The sequence below is a fragment of the Meriones unguiculatus genome, chromosome 18 (assembly GCF_030254825.1).
Source record: "Meriones unguiculatus strain TT.TT164.6M chromosome 18, Bangor_MerUng_6.1, whole genome shotgun sequence".
In the NCBI taxonomy this organism is placed as follows: domain Eukaryota; kingdom Metazoa; phylum Chordata; class Mammalia; order Rodentia; family Muridae; genus Meriones; species Meriones unguiculatus.
Genome location: NC_083365.1, coordinates 21330818 through 21353112, shown reverse-complemented (window position 1 = coordinate 21353112; position 22295 = coordinate 21330818). Strand labels below are relative to the sequence as shown.

Here is a 22295-nt window from a genome sequence, read left to right as displayed (position 1 = left end):
GGCCTCTGGCAAGCATGCTGCTGGTAGGAGCCCCCAGGTAGAAACTGCTTCTAAATCCTTTAGTGTCTCTTTCTCAGGAAGACCTATGGCTCCAGAGTCACAGCTGGCCTGTTTAAGCTGGTGATAAGCAGCCAACTTTCTGATAGGATTTAAACTCTGAAGCAATTGTGGCCTTTTTTTTTTTTTTCTCAGATGACAGAATCACTTCAACTTCCGCTCTCTAATTGCTTCCTTTCCTTGAAGGTGGCTGGATCTTGTTTTCTTTAAAAAACCGTCTTCCTTCCAAAATTGCCTGCCATGCCGACTGTCATTAGTGCAACTGTGGCCCCAAGAACAGGGGCCGAGCCCAGGTCCCCGGGACCAGTTCCTCACCCAGCCCAAGGCAAGACCACCGAGGCTGGGGGTGCACAGCCAAGTGGCATCTATTCAGCCATCATCAGCCGCAACTTTCCGATTATCGGAGTGAAAGAGAAGACGTTTGAGCAGCTCCACAAGAAGTGCCTGGAGAAGAAAGTTCTTTTTGTGGATCCCGAGTTCCCACCAGACGAGACTTCGCTCTTTTACAGCCAGAAGTTCCCCATCCAGTTCGTCTGGAAGAGACCTCCGGTGAGTAGCTTACTGGTTTTGCAGCTGGCTGCAGTTTGCCGGTCCTCCCACTCAGCACCTCCTCAAGCACTGTGGGGGCACATGGGCACAGGGGGAAGGATCCTGGCAGGGGCCTGCTGGACTCTGGCTGCAAGTGTGAAAAGGGAGGACAGAGTCAAGTCTAAGAGAGTCTGGGCGGGGCTGGTTCTCCCTCACTTTCTCTCTTTCTGCTCTTCATAAAGTAGTTAGAGCCCTAATTCATCTTATAAAATGGCCAGCCCTTCCCCAAAACCAGTTTCAGAGAGTCCAGAGCTACATTCTCTACCTAAATATCTTGAGACTTCTTCCAATTCTCGGGCTAAAATTATGAGATGTTGTTCTTCAGTTTGCCCGTGACCAAGGATTTCTGAAACTCAGAAGCCAGGGGAAGAGGAGAAAGGCAAAGACGACTTTTTCTAACATATAGTATTGGGATTAGAAGATATATATATATTGTCTGCATACCTCACTGCACAAATTAGGAAGCCAAAGCTCAGCAATAGACCCAGCACATGACAGGGCCTGGATAAAACCCTACTCCCTACCCTCAGGCTTTCACTAACAGGGTTCCACCAGAGGGAAAATTATGTTCCCCTGGCTCCCTTCTCTGATCATGCCTCCAGTGTGACTTTTGTTTTTGATTTAAAAACAAACAAACAAAAAAACAGAACAAAACAAAACATGTTAGTCACAAAATAATCTGGGTCTAGGGGAGAGCTCAGTGGTAGAGTCTGCTTAGCATGTCTGAGATCCCATGTTCCATCCCTGGAACATCTGCTAGCTTCACATCCTGGGCAAGTGACTAAGAGACAAAAACATACGTGAAGCCTGTGTCTTGATGGGAAGATGGGCATTGAGTTAGAATGGCGTTTAGGACTCTGTGTCGGGGTGGATGGGATCAAAGAGAGCAGGCCAGGTCTGAAGAGAGAAACCTTTGATGTAGAAGTGATGGTAAGCTCCTCACAGGATTCACTGGCCGTGTTTTTCTCTATTTACTAACTAGAGCTGTTTCCTCTCCCCTCCTGGTGTCCTTCGGTGAGGCCCATCTGTAGCTGTCATGAATGTCCTCAGCCTAGGAGAGAGTGCTGCAGTGGGCCGGATGTAGTTCAGCACACACTCTGAATATTTGAAGCCCCAGGTCCATCCAAGTCCAGGGGCAACCCAGTGGACACACTAAGACAGGCCGCACCCCTGCAGCGTAAGTCCAAGCTGTTTAGCAAGCACCGCCCTTCTCAAGCAGGCCCGTGCAGCTGACCTCGCACCTTCAGTCTCTTCCCTTTGATGCTGCATCTGGCCGCAGTGCCCTTCCAGGGTTTGGCTGATTGGCTCCTCCTTGCATTTACTGCGTAACTGCTCAAGTACTGCTTCCTTCAAGCTTCCTCACTCCTCTCCTGGTGCCAAGAGCAGGACCTATCTATTTGTGGTCATTTTTAGACCCTGCACATATACTGAACACGATAGTATACAAATGATGGTAGCGAATAAAAACCCACATCTAAGGGTCTGGCCTAAGACAGCCCTGCTTTCCAAAGTAGGGAGCCCCAGAAGCCTTGTCTAAAAGTACTCAAAGAGCAAAGGGACCAAAAACCTACAAACACTGTTTTTCCTGAAATCACGATGGCTTTGAGCCTAAAAGCTAGATTTGCAAATATAGAAAAGGCCTATGCTGCTCTGGGATTGCCAGTGGTGCCACGCATACACTGTCCTGCCTGCACATATGGACCGGACTGCTCCAAGAGGCCTGACTGGAGGATATTGGACCCCTACCACCATCACCAACAACAAAGATCCTGAATTTTCAAGCCACCTTGGTTAAAATGCCTCTATGCCCTTCCAGGGTTAAGATTGGGGCCTAATGGGCTGGAGAGATGGCTCAGTGGTTAAGAGCACTTATTGCTCTTTAAGAGGACATAGGTTTGGTTCCCAGAACCTATATGTGGTGGCTCACAAAGGTAAAATTCCAGTTCCCAGGGATCTGATGCCTCTTGCGATCTCTGTAGCTATGGCACACACATGGTACACACACATACACTCAGGCAGGCATTGTTGTCATTTTAAAAAGAGTGTTGGGCTATATAATGTTCACGATTAGCCCCAAGATTATCAGGGCGGTATTATTTAACCCACTATCACAAATAATAAGACACAGACACTGTTAGATTTTATAATTGCCTTATTTGCCTTGGGCCAGGCAGATATTTCACTTAAGGCTGGCTCAATAACCTCACCATCCATCTCCCAGCCCCCATCCAATGCCACCCACCTTGATCCTCCTCATCTGGTCTACCTTCCATCCGTAATCCCGTGGTACTTGCTTCTATTTTTTTCATCTGGGCCTTTTCACGCCATTATTGGAGTCCTTCCTCTCATTCCATGTGGTTTTTTCCTCCACACTAAGCCTTCTTGGAGTCCTCCTTATTCCTCTGTCCCTGGAAGCCCAGAAGCCGGGGAACCTTAACCATGCCTACCCCATTCTGCCCTGCCCAGGGATAGGCCATTTAATCAACCAATCAGGTGTAATGACTTAGGCGAGTTTACACAACAAGCATAGGTTTATGAGAGAATGTGCTCTTCTGAGCAAGGACAAGATCTTGGGGGCCAGTGATTAACATTAGACCAATCTCCAACAACACATACATATATACATATAAAGTTAACGATCGGGGGAATGGGTTGTGGAACTGTTACCTAAGCACTCCACTTTGCATGGTTACAAAGGACTTATGTATACACTATGCATATTGGAATGATTCCAGAACTTTCTAAAATGTAAAACCTGTCTTGGCTTAGATTTTTTGCCAAACCTACTTTATTCAGTGTTCCTAAATGCTTCTACCTCCCTTCCACCCACTGACCAGAGGTAGGGAAGAAAGAATGTTATTTGGTAAAGGGGGTTGTAGGCCTTTTGAAAAGTAGTTCTTTGGGATGAGTCCATTCTTCGTTGTCTGGATACTAGCAATCCAGTCCAAAGGCCGATACCAAGCAGCAACAGGAATCAGCACCATTCAGAAGATTGGGACAAATCAGCAAAAGCCGTAAGATTCAGTTGGATTGTCCCAAGAAGTTCTCTGGAACGTTTCTCTCTGCAAAGTCAAGTGTTGAAGCATGAAGTGCAGCGATGATGATGCAAAAAGCGATGTCTCACTGTCTGTGGGCTTCTATGTATCTCCTCTCTTCAGAGTCCACCCACGGATGTTCTCAGCTGGCCAAAGCCATGCCCCTCGCACGAGAGAGCTCACAGCAAGACATCACGTGCCCTCTCACAAGCCAGCTTCTAGCAACTGAGTCTTCAAAGAAACCAGAAACTTCCACTTAGAAACACGCATTCTCCCAAGCACTTTCTTGTACATAGTAACCTCTGTCTGGCCTAAGAGTATGAAAAAGGGACCATGTCCTGTGAGAAAAAGCAATAGATGAGGGCGTCATTTCGCTGGGTTAGCCCCTCCCCTCCGCTTGCTGTTAGGGTCAGATGCCCATATTCAGCTGGGCTTTGCCCTGCTGTCTAACCTTCCCTCACTGGTCTAGCTAGTTCTCTCACTGCCAACCTCTGGACCTGAAGAAAGCTGCCAGTCAGACAGAATCTCCTCAGTACCTCCACCCAGCTGCCCTATTGCTTATTACCACAACTGGAAATCTCTTGAATTAGGCTCTACGGGTGATGTTTAAGCGAGTTTCCCAAGCTGCCCTGTTTCACCCAGTTGAGCTTTCCATGCTAGCACTTGCTTGACCTCAGTGTCCACAGGGAATGATGGCCACCCCGTCACCCAGCCAAGCACTTTGGAAAGCAGCCCAATGGTGCAAGATGCATTTTGTTTTCAGCCCTGTGGGGGAAAGTGAAAAAAATGTGAGGAAAAATATCCCACTGGGTGGGAAAAAAAGAGACAAATCAGACCCATTGCCTGCTTCTTTGTCCCACAGCTGACATCCGTAGCCTAGAGCTCTCCCTTCTTTCCTGCTGCCTACTGGCGTAGGGATCCGGCCATGCTGGCTAGGTTTTGCTGCTCTCTGTATGACCTGGTCTCATTGCCCCTTCCCAGATCTACACTATCCAGGCTCAAGTAATTTATCCCTAGACCCAAGCCTTACTCCAGGAAAACACAAATGTGCTTCCTTTCTGAATCCTTAAAAGAAAAAAGAAAAAAAAAAAAAAACAGATGGAAAAATTAGAATGTGTGTGTGTGTGTGTGTGTGTGCATATCTGTGTCTGTGTGTACATGCATGACTGCAGGTGCCTGCAGAGTCTAGAAGAGGGCAGCTGGAGCTGGACTTGGAGGCAGCTGTGAGCTGCCTGATGTGGGTGTTGGGAACTGAACTCAGGTTCTTCAAAAAAGCAGGATATGTCCTTTTACCTGCGAGCCACCTCTCCATCCTGCATTATCATTGCATAAAGAGTACTTGAGTCCATGTTGGTACCTGCCTGTAGCCATAGCTACTGAGGAAACCGAGGCAGGAGGATTGCTGACACTGTCAAATCTGAGGTCTGCCCGGGCAATATGAGGACTTTGTCACTTGAAGATGAATAAACACAAATTAACAACAACAGGATACAGAGGACTTTGCTGGCATGATTGTTTTCTAAGGGGAAAAAGAAAACAAAAGGAAAAGGTTGCCTGGTTGATATATAATGAGAGTGAAAGCTAGAATGACATGGAGGTGAACTTTGAAAAGCCTGAGGTACACACACACACACACACACACACACACACACACTCACACTGCTTCTGGTGTTCTCTGTGACCTAACACTTACTAAAGCTGTGAAATGCCTGAGACAAGTAACCTTTTAGGAAAGGGCAGACTTGCGGTGCCTCTTGATTTGCAATGTCAGCACTGAGCCAACATGCCCGGAACCCATGTAAAGAGCACAGGAGTGGAGAGGGAAAAGCTAAAGGAGAGAAAATGCCCAGGACTCACCGAGCTCTGGGGTGAGGGAGACTGAGGGGGAGACCCTTCGTCTCAGAGGCTGTGGGTTAGGGAATAGAGACATGTTGAAGTCTCCAAGGATACCCAAGGGCCCCTCCCACTCGGGAAGCACTCTGGTTACTCCACAATTCCAGGAGTACAGTATAAAAACTGCTATTCAACACTCCACGTAGATCTAGGAGCAAGATACTGAAGCACTGTCCACAACAGTCTGAGGTAGTTGGCTTTCCTCCTGACACGGAGGTTCTGAAGGGCAAAAGATCTCTCTTTCGGTAACCACATGCCCTGATTTCCACAGCTGGGAAGCTCTTCGCTTCCAGCCAGAAGTCGTCTGGTTGCAACAGTGAGGGAGTCCACTGGTGCCCTCTGTACAGCAGTTGTGCCCGTTCTCGGGTTGTCACCTGCCTCTGGTTACCTTATCAAATAGTCACAGAACCCTCAGGCAGGGGTTTTCCAGCGCAGGGCATATTAGAACCATCAGCTACACAGCCAAGGCTCATCATCTGTAGATTCTATATTTGTTATTCTCCACCTTGGTTAAATTCACTGGTAACTTTCAAATTAGTGTTGTGTTTCTGTGGATAGCTGTGGACTTGGTCAGAGCTCTGGAAACCTCAAGTCACCAGAATGCTGGTTTCCAGCTGAGGTCAAACACCGACCAACACATTAGCACCCTTAAGGAAGGCTTTCTAAAGCTGATTCCAGAAAGGCCTTTGGCACTTCTGGGCTCTCCTGGGACTCCATAGTCTCTAAACTGAACTCTATAACCTGGGTATCTTTCTAGCCTGGGGTCACTTAACCAGTGTTACTCAACTCGGAAATGAAGAAACAGTAGGCTAATTGCCCCCATGCCATTGTAAGCAGATTTGGAGACAGCTGGATTCCAGAAGAACCTAATCTGCATGCTGTAACACCCAGCCCCAGCCTAGGACTCAGTGCAACTACATAGCTCATTTCCCAGGGAAATTATCTTCTCAGTTAAACTAGGTTGGCAAGAGGTCTCCGCCTAAGATCTGCTGTAGGGTGTCTGTCGCCTTCTGTCAGACAGCTGAAAGGGAAGTTGGGTCACTGCGCTAGCCACAAAAAGGAAGAACTGGGCCACAGTAGACAGTAGTTTGAGACAGGATTTGAACGAGCAGACCTGGTGGAGAGCCTGGATCTGCTGCTAGCAGCAAGTCAGGAAAATGGTCCAAGTTTTACTTTCCTTTTCCATAAAGGAGCTAAATGTACTCTCAGCTTAGCACCGTTCTTGGTTTCATTCCCAAAGTCCTAGGTCAGTGGTTCTCAACCTTCCTAATGCTGTGACCCCTTGATATAGTTTCTCATGTTGTGGTGACCTCCAACCATAAAATTATTTCCATTGCTACTTCATAACTGTAGTTTTGCTGCAATTATGAATCATAATACAAATATCTGGCATTTCCGAAGGTCTTAGATGGCCGCAAAGGGGTCTCGCCCCATCAGTTGAGAAACACTGTCTCACACGCTCAGTGTAAGGCAATAATCACCGTCAACATGGGCAGCGCAGGACACAGGCTTTGAAACCAAGGGAACCGGAAGCTGTGCCCACCACTTAACCTCATGGCTGGCTATTCCTGGGTCTCAGCTTCCTCGTCTGTAAAAAGCAAATGAAAACTCCAGCTTTCACAGAGTTGCTGGAAGGAGGAACACCAGTATACTGAACCCAGCACACAGATAGCCCCGGTGGTGGATGGTAGCGTTGGTAACTGAAAAGCAAAGAGAGATGTCGGGTCCAGCCCTGCTTCCAGCTGTCCCACAGAGAACCACAACCCACCAAACAGGAGTAGCGAGGGGGAGAGGAGACTGCAACACTTTGGTGAAAGTGAAGGTACTGGAGTTACCTGTTGGTACTGCGTCTTTCAAAACTTCAGCTCTTTCCTGGGGGTCATGAGGAGAACAGAGCTCTAGGAACCATGGTGAATAGATTGAAATGACTTGGCAGGATAATGTGGGAAATGGGAAGGGCAGGGACAGAAATGACCTCAAAACCATGAAAATATGCATTTCCCTTATAAAAAGCCAAAAGGAAGCTTCTCTGTTGAGGGCTGAGAGATACGCTCAGAGGGCAATTGAACACTATGTCCATTTAGCAAAAGAATAGCATTAAGGTCTTCCCTAGGTACTATGACTTAACCAGTCATGGGGTTTGGGCTCGGTCAATAATACCAGAGATGAGTTCCGTCTTGTGGAATGGGTTTTACATTCAACCAGAAAGTGGTTGGTCACTGTCATAACAGCTATGCCGCTATTGCTCTAGTGGGAATATCTTGCCAAGACAGTCACTGTGGTCCATAGGGTTTATGGCTGCATAAAATCGCTCAAAACTTTTCTTCCCCAATGGTGTAGGTGGAACGCAGCACTCTAAAAGCTATCCAGTAAAGATAAAGCCTTCTGGTTACTACCAGCTTGAGTGTCTATGTCTTTTGACTGAAGTGTGTGGTATGTTCAATGATTAGGTCTTACCATCAAGTTCTAGCGACAGCGATGGCTTGTAACATTTAGGTAGCATCTATGGACCACAGGGACGAACTACATGAAAAGAGATAAACCATACCTGGCATTGGTTTTTTTTTATTTCATAAGCTACCGTGCCTGGGGTAGGCATGTCCCCGCTATTGAATAATTCCATTTGAACTCTTTTTAAATGTGGACATATTTTAGGAAGTTTCTATGACACTAGGTTTACATGTGGCATTTTTCTATGGTCTTTAGTACTGGTCACCCCTCCTCATACATCTCTCCTTATCCTACCCCTCCATACTCCAGCCCCTTTAAGAAAAAAACAGGTGTTTTTTTTTTTTTAATTAAGAATCATTTTCAGCTATTACAGTATCCTGATGATAAAAATCATGGTTTTAAACTTCAGTGGACCTCTAAGAGTCTCCTGATAAACCGATTTAAAGTGCAGTGACTGGATCTAGGGAAACAGCTCAGTAGGTAAAGTGACGTACGATCCTGAGAACCTGAGTTGTATCCCCAGAACTCGGGTGAAAACAAGCCAGCTGTGATAGAGTGTAACCCCTATGCCGGAGACACAGAGATAAGCGGGTTCACGAGGCTCAGTGGCAGCCAGCCCAGCCCAACCAGTGAGCCCCAGGTTCAGTGAGAGGCCCCGTTACCAGTGGTCAGGGTCTGGGCTGGGTGCCTCCAGGATCTTGACCTCCCATCCAAAGAATTAAAAATAAGGACTCACAACAATTCACAAGGGACGCAAGATGACTACATCCTGAGGGAAGCAGTAAGAGAGATTATAGGGGGCATAGTGTCAAGATGGACAGCTGGCCATGTGAGTATTCAAAGACCTGACGTGCTTGGAGCTTCCTTTTATGGCATTTGAGAGAAGGAGGAATTGATTTGATTACTAAGGGGTGTAGTCTGGGCAGGTCTGTATTTTGACTGATAGATTCTAGACCATATGTTCGTTTTTCTCTACTGTGCATGTCCCTTCCCACAATGCATCTGGCTTTTGATCACCCCCCAACTATGCACAGGCATAAGATAGTGAATAGGTATTCTCCCTGAAATGTTACTAGAGGACTCAGTTTTGTATGACTGACATGTACCCCAAACCGGTTCAAGACAGACTGGCCTTCTAGCCTTCATATCTCGATACATTAAATAAAGCCACCTAGCTTCAGGAAAGCAGTATGTTGGGCCAGGTAGCACACCATTGCGGCCTCTGCACCAAGACCAAGCAGGATCACTGAGTTTGAGAAGAGCCTGTGTCTCATCGAGAGACCCTCACTCCAAAGCAAAAAGGAAACACTTGTGTAAAAATAAATACTTTCTATACAGCAGCTGGATCTCTGGATTTAAGAGAACATTTGAACGCTTGTCTTTAGGTTGTCTCCATGCCTTTTGGTTAGATGCCGTATCTACCATCCACCTACCTCTTTAAACCCTAGATCTGGGTTGGTAGCAGGCCAACGTATGTCATTTCATTACCTGAATGAAAGCTTGTAAAATACTGCTTTATTGGTTAAAACTGAAGGCTCTAGAATCCATGCAGGCTGCCATCTTTAGTGCTGTCTATCTCTCCGTATTCACAGGCTTTATTTTTATTTACTGATTTTTCTTTGGCATTTGTAAAAGACAATGACTGATGCCTGATAAATGACAGAGTAATAATGTTGAGATACTGCCTCACTTTTGCTTAATTTGCCCAAATGGCTGGCATCTGGGAGAGTGTACAGCCTTATTTGAAGTTGGGCACTGCCCTCCACCAAGGAAGGAAGGAAGGAAGGAAGGAAGCAAGGAAGCAAGGAAGGAAACAGGAAGCAAGGAAGGAAAGAAAAAAGGAAGGAAGGACACTGCCTGTTTGATTGTTACCAGGAGTAGTGGAAAGACTATTGTTCAAAGATAGGAGTAGGTTGGGGCTTGGAGTTCTGAGTTCTGAGGTGGCTAGGTGCTTTGTTTGGAGAGGGTGTATGTACAATAGTAATAGGTGAAGAAACTAGGCTGCCACGTGCATTATAAGTGTTGGGGGTACATAACCTCAAACCAAATGAGAATTCCAAGCTAAACTGTCTTCTATGCTTATGGGCCCCAACTTTGTCTCAAAAAACAAAATAGACAGAACCTGAGTAACAAACCTTCTTGTCTCCACTTGAAATCACACACACTCACACACTCACATTTAAATACACTCTCACACACATGCACACAGAGAGAGACAGAGACAGAATAATAAATAAATAAACGCAGAGACCAGCCGGTACCTCTGCCTGGGAATATTTAAATTCTGAGACTAGGACTTAAAAATCTGGATTTTATTTGTTTGTTTTTTAAAATTTTGTTTTGTTTTCGCTTCTTTGGTTTCCTTTCTATACAGTCTTACTCTGTAATTAATGCTGGCCTAGAATTCTCCATGTTGCCCGTGCTGGCCTGTAACTCAAAGAAATCCTCCTGCCTCAACTTCTCAAGTGCTGGGACTGTAGGCATGTACCCTCGCACCCGCTGGAAAGCTGAATTTTATGTGGGTGTTGCACTTTAAAGTGGATGCCAGAAGTTCAAAGGCACAGAGCAGATGCAGGTGGTGGGGCCAGCTTGCTGGTGGGAGGCCTGGACAACCTTCCAGAGCACAGCCTGCCGGTCAGACCTTGCCGCTCTCTTCAGTTCTCCGTGGGAACATGCTGAGAGTGTGGCAAAGCCCAGCATTTCTAGCAACAGCGCGCCAGCACACACACACAGGTTGAGATCTAGCCTAGTAGGTAAACAGCTCATTTTGTATGCAAGAGCTACTCGGTAACTTTGAGGCCAGCCTGGGCTACCTGCGACCCCATTTCACAATCAAAACAAAACACACAAAACAAAGACCACAGAGAACACTCCAACCCCTACAATCTATCTGCCCCTTCCAACCACCACACTCCCTGACCCAGGGGTGCTAAATGTTGAGCATTGGATGTTTGTTTTCACCTGTTAAGTATCTACAGTCCAGATACTTGCCCTTTGCACCCTCCTAAATCACGGCCCCTAATAGACCCACCAAGGTCTGCAGGGGCGGGGCCGGAGCACCAGGAGGATGAGGCCTCATTACCCTCAGACAAAGGCTTGCAGCAGACCCCTCCTATGCATTCAGCAGCCTGTATAGGATTAGTGTATACAGCATGTTTAGAAGGCCCCATGCTATATCCCATTGACGGTCAGTGTCAAAGGCATGAATGCCTTTTGCTGAGGCAGGGGGAGCTCTCTGAAACTATATTTTCTCTTTTTAATGCAAGAGTCCCAGCAAGGCTGTTGGAGGTGCCCTAAAGGCCTTCGGCCATTGTATCTGTGCCCCGAGCCGTCTCTGGCTTGCTCTCTCCCCCTGGCTCCCTCTCTGACTTGCATGTGTTGCCCCTACACCATGGGCTCAGGGGCCTCTAGCCAAAGCTGCTGACTCTGACCACAGCCTTTCTCTGGACCGTGTTCATTTGCATCAAGCTGCTGAGAGTGGAGGAGCTATATAGGCTCCGGGCCATTCACCAGAGGATTAGGCCTGGGCTGAGGGTGCAGCCGGAGAGAGGCCTCAGTGAAGGCCCAGTTCTACTGCTGGTCATCATGCCCTACCTGCTGCCGGGATTCTTCTGTGACAGAGTAATCCGGGAGAGAGACAGGAGAAATGGAGAGGGCACTGTCTCGCAGCCTCTCAAGTTTGAGGGGCAAGATTTTGTCGTTCTCAGACAAAAGTGTCTGGCTCAGAAGTGCCTCTTTGAAGACCGTGTCTTCCCAGCAGGGGTGCAGGCCCTTGGCTCCCATGAGCTGAGCCAGAAAGCCAAGATGAAGGCCATCACATGGAAGAGGCCAAAGGTAGGGATAAAGGGGCATGGGACCTCCAGACAGATGGTAGGGGACAATGGTCAGTGGCCAGAGTCCAAGGCCATGGAGTCACCCCAGCTGTGACCAAGTAGTTAGTTAGGATTCTCTTTACCCATCCGTGTACCACAGCTTCAAACCTCATGGTGAGGTTCAGGATGAACTTTAGATCCCTGTGATTGTAAATATTTAAGAGTGCTAAGGCACTAACTTAAATTTCTGTAGGATTATCAGGTAGAATTAGTTAGCTGAGCTCTTTTTGAGAGCAGGAGTTTGGGGAAGGGAGAGTGAGTGGAGGAAAGGAGAGAGGCTTGAAGTTTCAGGGACCACAGAAGGGGCGAACAGTCAAGAAGGAGGCTGGAGAGGAGTCTTAACCTTCCAGCCAAAGCTGGCTCATTAGCATGGTGTCAAGTCTGCTTAAACAGAAAGGTTACAGGCTCCTTCCTGGGTGAAACAGCGGATCCAGGTGCCCTATCAAGGGGCATCCTAGGAGCCCCAGCATGTCAGCGGGAGTAGGTCAAAGTGCGCAGAAGAGTGTGGGACAAAACCCTTCTTCCTGTAAAAGAACCTGCTGCATTTAAAGCTAGCAAGGGGTGTGTGCAAACCCAGATCTGTAAGACAGATCCATTAGCATATATGCAAATCTTAATTAATTAAATTTCTCTTAAAATTTTTCATTAAACTTCTAGTTTTACACTTATAGGTTGACATAAAAACTGTAAACATAGCTCTGGGTTCCCATGTGTCGTCCCTCTTATCTGTGGTTTTACTTTCTGAAGCTTTTTAGTTACCTGTAGTCAACTGTGGCACAAAAAAACTGCTAAATGGAGAATTCTTAGAATAATTCAGAATTGTTAAATAACCTCCACTGTTGTATATTGTTTTAATTATCCTATTTTATCTTAGTATTACTCGTCTCTCATTGCCTAATTTATAAGTTAAACTATCCCCAGTGCGCATATAGAAAGAAGTTTAATGTATGTCGGGGGTTTTCCTTGTTTCTGATGAGCTGCAGTTTCACAGAGCACTACGGAAGTATTTTGTAAAATGGTCCTCAGTTGTCAGCCGTCTCTGCTTTTCTCCTGACTGGACTGGGCTTATGGATTTGTTTATACATAAAACTTTTATTTTTAATGTGTGCTTTGCATGCATGCACACCACATGCAGTGGCCCTGGAGGCCAGAAGAGGGCACTGGAGGGCTTATCACTGGAGCTATAGACCATTGTAAGTTAGGGTCCTCTGCAAGAACAAGTGCTCTTAACTGCTGAACCATCTCTCCAGCCCTGGGCTTACGTGTTTTGAGGAGGCGGGCGGAAGAGGTCATGCCCTGTATCACGGCACATAGGGAGAGCACAGGCTGTAAACATGCCTCCTCACCGCTGACGCTGACTTTGAGAGCCAGGCCCAACTGCCCATCAAGTTCCTCTGCTGTGAGGCTTCATTCCTCTTCCTTTTCTTCTCAGATGCAAGAACCTAGGCTTAAGCCCACACTTAATGAATGGAAAGCTATGTTCCACCACCCCGAGTGCACGTTCTTGTGCATCATGGGGCATGAGGAGTTCTGTGTGAGCATCTGTGTTCTCTCCATGTGTGCCTCTGTGTAGCCAGTTATACCAATCTTCATTTTTCTTTCACTTTGAGTTATTGCGTTGCCCATCATCCTAGCTATAGTCAGTGGAAGTTCTCAGTTGGCTCCTGAATCTAGGTAACACATCCCTGAGGTTTTTGGTTTTGCTTTTTCAAGTCTTCTTGAGATCATTCTAGTTTTGAGTCATTACAAGATGTTCCAGGGTCATCTGGTATAATCCCTGCTCCAATCTTAGGATCAGTCATGTTGTAGATACTGTTTGTGCACCAGTCATGTATGAAAAAAAAAAAAAAAAGCAGAAATGGGAGCTGAGAAGATTGCTTGGTCAGTACAGTGTTTGATGTGCAAACATGATGAGCTGAAATCAATCCCTACACTTCTTTTTAAACGTCTGACATGGTGGCATATACTTCTAATCCCATCACTAGACAAGCAGGCAGGCCTGTAGAGGAATGTTAATTCAGAACGTGGCTGCTCTGGCAAGAGAGCACATCCAAAGATCTTCTAGGCTGTGTGATCTGGCTGGAATCCAAACACACCTTTAATCCAGGAGACAGAGGCAAGCAGATCGGAGCTCAAGGCAAGTTTCAGGTAAAGAAAAGCTTAGGTCCAGGCATGGTGGCACACGCCTTTAATCCCAAACAATGAAGACAGAGTTAGTTTGTAGAAAGAAACACCCACGTTTAAAAGTCATGTCTGTTGGGTGGCAGGAAAAGTGATGAATCAGAGAAGATTTGGCAGAACAGACCACGCCCCACTCTCATGAGAAGAGAGAGGAAAGGGAAGATACTTGAGAGTCAATGCAGAGGGAGAGAGAAGGCAGTTTTACTGGGACAGTAATAGAGAAACAGGTTGCAAAAAGAGAACTCAGGTGAAGACAAAATGAGCCAGAGAATGAGAAGGAGCCAGGAGAGTAGAGCAGATAGCTGGAGTTAGTTTGAGGCGAAGCAGAGCACTTCAGAGGCCCAGAGAAAAGCCAGATTGAATAAGTCAGCTGGGAGAGGAGTTTGAGGCACAACAGCTGAGTTGAACCAGACAGCCCAGAGCTCAGTAAGAACAGGAAAGGGTGAGCTTACTCAGCAGTAAGTCTCAGAGGCTGAAAACATTCTAGACCTAGGTTAGATTGTACGGAGGCTAGAAGCTTCCAGGACTAAAGACGAAGGCAGTAGGCCTCCTAGACAGCAACTGAACCAGGGGAGTAAAAGTTCCTTTTACACAAGTGGGACCCTGAGACTGGCTGGCCAGCCGGCTAAGCCTGCTCTGTGAGTTCTAGGTTAGTAAGAGACCCTGCCTCAAAAAAAAACACAGTGGAGAGCATTTGACGTATGACCCCCAAGGTTGACCTCTAGCCTTTACATGCACACACACGTAAAAGATGGGTTTCATTATGAGATTTTCATAGCATATATTTTATTTGCTTATATTTATTGCTCATTTCTCTCTTCCTTTTCTCTTCTCCCTCCCACTACTAGCCCTCATCTCCCCAAACAGTCACCCTTGTACTTTTCTTTTTAAAACTCAAAAAAAAAAAAAAAAAAAAAGGCTTTTTGAGACAGAGTTTCATGGAAGCTGGGCTGGTCTCAAATTTGGTGTGTAGCCAAATATAACCTTATCCTCTGCCTCTATTTGCCCAAGTTCTGGGATTACAGGCACCACTACACCAAGCACACCTTTCTACTTTCATGATTTTTTTTTTAACTTTTGAAAAATCTTCATTATTTTTGATGAGTAGTAACTAACTGACATGGTTCTGCTTATGCGTTAGCGACATAGCACAGTAGTTGTGGGAGCAAGGCTTTTGTTCTTCTGGCTTCCCCATATGGGAAAACACTCAGTGATTTGTAGGAGACAAGCAGTGTTCCAGAGCCGTGGGAAGCGCGCCATCATTCATTGTTCTTCTTCATAAATGCATTTTATTTATCTTGAAGGTGTACTGGACCATCACATCGGTTTATGTGGTGCTGGGGTGAACCCAGGGCTTCGGGCATGCTATGCAAGCATTCTTCCAACTGAACCACACAACCCCACCCCTCTTTTTAAACCTAGATTTCCCACTTAAGAGGAAGCACGTAATATTTGTTTTTCTGATTCTGTATTATGTTAGTATGATGGTCTCCAGTTCTATTTTCCTACAAATTATATAATTTTATTATTTAAAAAAATTGTATGTATGTGTATACATATAGTATATGTATGTATGTTTATATATGTGTGTACCAATACACACACACACACACACACACACACACACACACACGAGGAAGGTGTGTACCATGGTGTCTGTTTGGAGACACCTTGAAGAACAGTTTGAAAGAGTTGGTTCTCTCCTTTCACCATGTGGGTTTTGGGTACTAAGCTCGTCTCACCTGAGGGAAGTGTGTGGTTGTAAGGAGAGGGAGAAAGTCTGGGAGACAGAAAGAAGAGAACATGTCTGAATCTGGATGACCAAGGCACCTTGGGGAGGAGAGGGTTTATTTCAGCTCACGCTTCCAGATGGCAGTTCATCACTGAGGGAAGTCAAGGCAGGAACTCAAACCGGGTAGGAACCTGGAAGCAGGGGCAGAGGCAGAGGCTATGGATGGGTGCTGCTTACTGGCTTGCTCCTCATGGCTTTGCTCAGCCTGTATTCTTACAGAACCCAGGACCACCAGCCCAGAGAGGGAACCATGCAGGATGTGGTGGGCCCTCCCCCATCAATTACTAGTTAAGAAAATGCTGGAATGCCGGATCTTATGGAAGCCTTTTCTCAACTGAGGCTCCTTCCTTTCAGATAACTCTAGCTAATGTCAAGTTGACATAAAACTAGCCAGTACAGAGCACTTTGCAGGAATAACAAAGTTTCTTGAAGCTGTGAAGAACACCGTTAAAATAAGAACACTGAGTCTTTAATTAGTTTAAAAGTTAATATATATATATATATATATGAGCAAAACAGACACTGGATAAATCAAAGGCGCCCCCTCTTGGCTGCTGTTGTGCTGGCTTGGAAACTGCACCTGCCACTGTTGCTGCTCTGGGCCTGTTTGCCCCTTCTTACAAACCCAGAGGAGTCATGCCAAGGCCTGTGGACCCTGGGACACGAGCTGAGTCTGAATATTTATGTCCCACATCTTAGAAAGGAAGGTCTTTTTTTTTTTTTCTTTTCTTCCTTCCAACCATGAGTTCTGCTGCCCCAACTCTCAAGGTACATGCTGAAAGACTCCCAAGAGCCTATCTAGACGGGGAGACCCCGCTTCCCAAGGAACAGCGAGACCAGCCTTCGGATGCAAGCCGCAAGAGGTTTATTTTGATACACGGGTACCCGGGGCGACCAAGCCTATCGGAGGACTTGCGCGCCTCTCGGTTGGGGTGACGGGTTTTTATAGGGCTCGGGAGCAGGAAGCGCGGTTACAGAAGCGAGAAGCATAGTTACAGGGGTCTGATTGGGTGGTTTGAACAAAGCCGTAGTTAAGTCACATACCCAGAACAGGGAAGGCGGGAAGGCAGATTGTGAGCCGAGTCACGTAACCGGCCCTTATCTCGGGTACCCAGAGTGCTTTTCTCAGGGACTCTCCGTTTCCCCTCAAAGGCCAGGTGCCCAACCGCAGATATCCTGTTGTTGGACACCTGTCCTGCCTTGCTTCTGACCTTGCACTGCTCCAGTCTTGCCAAATAGTGTTGCCAGCATTATGCTAGGACTTTATTCTTTCATTCCCCCATTTTTCTTCTAGCTTAGAATGGAATCCTTCATTCTACGGGTCTAGGGAGAGTCAATCTCTGTCTCCAGCTGCTTGAGTTGATGATACTGCTGGGTTAGCACTAACGTCTGTATGACGGAGAGCCGGTCCTTCATAAACTGAACTAGCCGATTTAGGATACAAGGCCCAACTAGTAGAATCAGGAGAATTATGATTAGGGGACCCATAATGGAGGAGATCAGGGTGGTAATCCAGGGGGACCGACTAAACCATCTCTCGTACCAGCTCTGTCCTGACTCAAAGAACTGCTGTCTCTGTCTGAGTCTTTCTCTGAGTTTAGCCATGTTATCCCTTACCAATCCAGTATGGTCAGCATAAAAGCAACATTCTTCTTTTAGAGCTGCACACAGTCCTCCTTCTTGTAAGAAGAGGATATCTAGCCCCCTTCTATTCTGCAAGACTACTTCCGAAAGGGAGGTCAAGGATTTTTCCAGAGCACTAACTAATTCTTCTAATGCTTGCAAGTCGGTATGCATGGCCTGTTGTAGTTGTCGGAACTGAGTAGTTTCTACCAGGGCAGCCGAACCAGTCCCTACTTCGGCTGCGATACCCCCAACTGTGAGTCCCCCTAGTATTAAGGCCAAAGTTAAAGATACAGGCTCCCTAGAGTACCGGCCCCTCAAAATGTTTGTAGACGTATTCAGATTCATGGTAGACAACTTTAGGCCAGAGCTCAATGAGGACACAAAAGTCAGAGTTCTGGTTGAGAATTAATGCAGATACACAGGGTGCTAAGCCGGAGCTGCAGGCCCAATAGGTCCCATTGGGGCCAGTTAGGTAGTAGGAGCCTGGGTGGATCCTGGAGGTTGAGTTACAAAGTTTTTGGTGAGTTTTGGGGACTGACCCAATACAGGTTCCCCGGCCAGACACTTCAGATAGAGTTAGCCTATGTTGGGAGGTCGAAGTACAGTGTGTTGGGGGTGTGGTGTAGTTTACAAGGTCCCCCGTTACTGCAACCTCTTGGGTTTTGCTAGGATCAGTATAATTAAGCATCTGGAAGGCTCCCTGTATTAGACCAAGCAGTCTATCACCTGTACTTGATCGGAGAAATCGTGGTGTGGGGAAAGAATGCAGCGAGGTAGCTCTCCCCTCAGGGAACTTACTGCTATACCACGCCTACTCTACATAGTGTTAACAATCGCTGCTTATCTTTTGGTCTCTCAATGCTACTCGGTATACAGTGTGGGAGAGAAGAGCAGTCAGGCGTGGGGCAATTTTCTTAGCTCTGTGACCCTAGGTCTCCCTATGTAGCCCAGGCTGACCTTAAACTAGCCGTGTACTCCTGCCTCGGCTCCTCCAGTGCTGGGATCACAGATGTGCAGCAATGCGCCCAACTTCGGAGCGCCAGCTTTCTGGTTGGAGAACAGTGAGGGTCCTCCACACGCAGGGCCGGCTGTGGAGATAAGGGCCCGTGAGTGGAAGGCAGCCAGTGCCAGTGTAGGGGGCTGTCGGCTCAGCCCGGGACTCCTACAATCACCGGCCTTACCTGGCTGTCTCCTTTCTGTTCCACAGGAAATTTGTGAGAACCCCCGATTTATCATTGGTGGAGCCAACAGGACTGACATCTGCCAAGGAGATCTAGGTAGGACACTCCCTCCACCGTATCCTGCCAGGTGACCCAGCGCTAGTAACCGGTGCAATCTCTATTCAGAATGTGAAGAAATAAATTCTGGTTTTCCTTTTAATGCAGCTCAGAATCGCTTATTTTTTTTTTTGTTTGTTTGTTTGGTTGGTTGTTTGGTTGGTTGGTTGGTTGAGACAGGGTTTCTCTGTGTAGCCCTGGCTGTTCTTGACCAGGCTGACCTTGAACTCACAGAGACCCACCTGCTGGGATTAAAGGCATGTTCCACCACCAGCTTTAGAAAGGCCTTTTATTTATTTAATTGTGTGTGCATCTACATGCACACACACACATACCCAGCACACGCCTGTGAAGGTCAGAGGACGACTCCTGGGGGTCAGTTTTTTCCTCCTTCCGTGTGGGATCTGGAGGTCAAACTCAGGCCATCCGATCAGGTGCGTCTTGCCGCGCAGAGGAGAGGCCGAGGTTCTGTCGGTGTTGGCTCGGCTGTCCCACTTCCCTTCCTCTTCCACCTTTTGTTGTGGAGGCCTCCTCCCTGGACAGATGGCATGCAAGCTCTGTGAAGGACATTGGAGAGAACATTAAAAGACTATTTAAAACTTGACCCAAAAAAGGCGAGTGCAACTGAAAAACACCAAGGACTGACTTTGTTCCAGAAAAAGGCTGAGGGCGTTGTGTGGCAGGCGGGGCTTCCGGTTGCCTGAGGGACACTTCCTGGAGAGTGTGAGCAAACTAAGCCCCGAGCCCTTCAAAACCAATACACTGCTTCCCAGGACAGTGAGACAGGTGGTGTGGGCAGTTGTCAGCCTCCCCCCACCAGCAGGGTGGCAGCTAGCCTGTGGCCCTAGTACCAGCGGTGGGACCGTTGGCGTGCCCAGTGCTGCTGTCTCTTTGCCCCACCTCTCAAGGTATGCTCCTCAGCATACCTTGTGAGAGAGAAGACGGGACAGGTATGTCCCTTTGCCACCTTTAGTGCCCTCTGTTGAATGGTCATAGGCAGCTAGCTGCCTAACAGGCCTGCCTTCTGATGCATATCTATTTCGTGATGGTTCTCTGACAGTTTTCCTTGATGCCCGAAGGGAAAGCGGGTTCACCCCACAAAGACAGAGGACAGCCATGATCACCACTGCTCTGTCTCCCTGAGGCCCTAGAAGAAAGTCTTTTGTAGAAGGAGGGATCAGTTGACCTTAGGAAAGCATCTACTCCTGAGAGAATGAGTTAACCTGCTCCTCATGCTGTTAAAGAGTTTCTGTCACTCTCCTTGCCTCGGCCCACACCTGGGTGAGGGCAGACAGGAAGTAGGGCAGTAGGCACCATGAGCACCCCAATTCTTCAGCAATGGGGAGCTTCTGGCTGGGGCTGGGCCTTCTCTTCCCAGAGGGGCAGCCCCCATCTGACTGCCTGGGCCTCTGTTTACCTGCAGGGGACTGCTGGTTCCTCGCGGCCATCGCCTGCCTGACCCTGAATGAACGGCTGCTTTTCCGAGTTATACCCCACGATCAGAGTTTTACTGAAAACTATGCAGGGATCTTCCATTTCCAGGTGAGGACGTGGGAGTGTGGCTGAGATGCCAGCCATGCCTTGGTTAATGAGTTAAAGGTGATCTCAGAGAAGGCACCGAAATGCTCCGTGTCGCATTAAGGAATTAAAACAAAGTGACCTCTCTCGGGTTACTTTAACCAAGAGCCAGCCCTCTTCTCTCTGTGTCTCCCATCTGTCCATAGTCTGTGCTTACTGACCTGTCTGACCTGTGTGTGATCTATCTGTCCTTGTTGCCTGTGTGAGGTATCCAAGGCGCGCACATGTGTGTGTATGTGTGTGTGTGTGTGTGTGTGTGTGTGTGTGTGTTAGCTGTCATAGCTGTGTCTTCTCATCTGTGCCTGTATTGTATACCTGGTTCCTGATGTGTGGTGTGGTGTGTGTGTGTGTGTGTGTGTGTGTGTGTGTGTCTGTCTAGCTGTCTGAATCTGTGCCTGCCTCTAACAGAGGGTTTCGATTTTATTGAACAGCACAGAAAACAGTATGAGGGATTCTTTCAGAAATCTTCAACAGATTTTTACAAGGAAAATCGTTACTTTACTAATCCCAAGTTCCTTAGAACAGCACTCTAAACCACAAAACATATCATCAACCTCTATCCACATGCTGCTTCCAGCATTTATGGGGTATTTGTTGATTGAGGTTGCTTTCAAACTCTTGACTGTTTTCAGTAAATTGTTACCATAACATAGGTAATCTTGTGTCAGGGGCATAGGAGAGCACACACCTTAAGATTAAAGCTAGGCATTTAGCTGAGGCTGTACAGGCTGTTGTAATCCAAAGCATGATGGGATTGGTTCCACTGTTCCCTTAAAGGCTGAGTACAGAGTAGGACAGCAGGTGAAGTACATAATCCTTAATGATCTCAAGGCATAGTATTAACTTGGCTGCAAGGTCCAGAAAAAGTTCAGTTTCTTTAGAGTCAAAAAAAAAAAAAAATCACCACACAGCCACAGTCTACCCAGCACCAGTCTCCTGGCCTTGCCTTCCTCCCCAATGGTCCCAGGAAAGGCTCCATACACCTGCCTGTGGGCAATGTCCCGTTTACTGCTCCAAGCTTTGAGAGGAGGCGGTTGTTTACCTGCACCCCTGCCTTACATACTTTCCACTGTGACCCAGAAGGGGAGGGAGGAGAGCATCCTGTCTGCTGTCCTGCATGTCTATTTTTGCCCTCCAGCTGGCTGGCTGCAGGTTATTGCCTGCAGCCCCCTCAAACAGGTTCTTGAGGTACCCCCTCTGAAAGTGGTGGGGTTCTCCGGGTTTTTGCTGGAATCCCTGCTCCATGAACTGTAGCTCCTGTACTCTGTGCCGTTGACAGCAGAGTCTGCACCAAGTTTATCACCTTTCCAGGCCCTGCGGGAAAATTCTGGTCTTCTGGGCTTTAATTGCTATTTTGACCCAGACCTGAAATTATTGATTCTAGAAGTCATTAATCCACTACGACCTTCCTGAGTACTGATCATCTTGGCACAGAGACAAATTCTGGGCTGGACCTGAACTGACCTGACACCTGCATGTGGGGATCTGGAATGTTCTGGGGTTCTGGGCAGTCTCCCTCCAGCCCTGAAGACTTCTGATGTCCAGAATGACTCAGCTTTCTCAGTTGACACCCCAATAGTATTGTACTTCAGCGTACTCCCTCCTTTTCCATTTCAGTCCCTCATTTTGTCATCAGCTGGGTGTGGTGGCACAGACCTGTACTTCCAGCACCCAAGAGGCTAAGGCAGGAAGAGCAGGATAAGTTCAAGGCCAACCTGGGTACCTAGTTGTTTACAAATTGTTTGTCTGTGCTACTGGACTTCACACACATTCTGCTGGGCCCCAGAAAAGGAGGGAGGAGGGGCACCTGCTGGCCTGTGTGTCTCAAAAACAACAGAAAAGAAGGAAAGAGGGAAGGAGAGATGGAGGGAGGGAAGAAGAAAAAGAGGATGAAAGGAGATAAAGTTAGCCCACCAGCTTTCTTGGGTATTCTGAATCCTCAATG

At 47.3% G+C, this 22295-nt stretch overlaps 1 protein-coding gene across 3 annotated transcripts in view; it reads left to right on the top strand.

Annotated features, from left to right (window-relative positions):
- The window catches only part of Capn3 (calpain 3), a 45042-nt gene continuing 22747 nt past the window's right edge, over nucleotides 1-22295 (top strand). For 2 of the 3 annotated variants that reach the window (XM_060371429.1, XM_060371430.1), the window contains exons 1-3: nucleotides 1-606; nucleotides 18703-18772; nucleotides 20196-20314. In XM_060371429.1, the coding sequence (XP_060227412.1) occupies nucleotides 298-606; nucleotides 18703-18772; nucleotides 20196-20314 (498 nt within the window). In that variant the 5' untranslated portion in view covers nucleotides 1-297. The remainder of the gene's footprint in view (nucleotides 607-18702; nucleotides 18773-20195; nucleotides 20315-22295) is intronic. The other variant, XM_021639405.2, reaches the window with a different exon arrangement.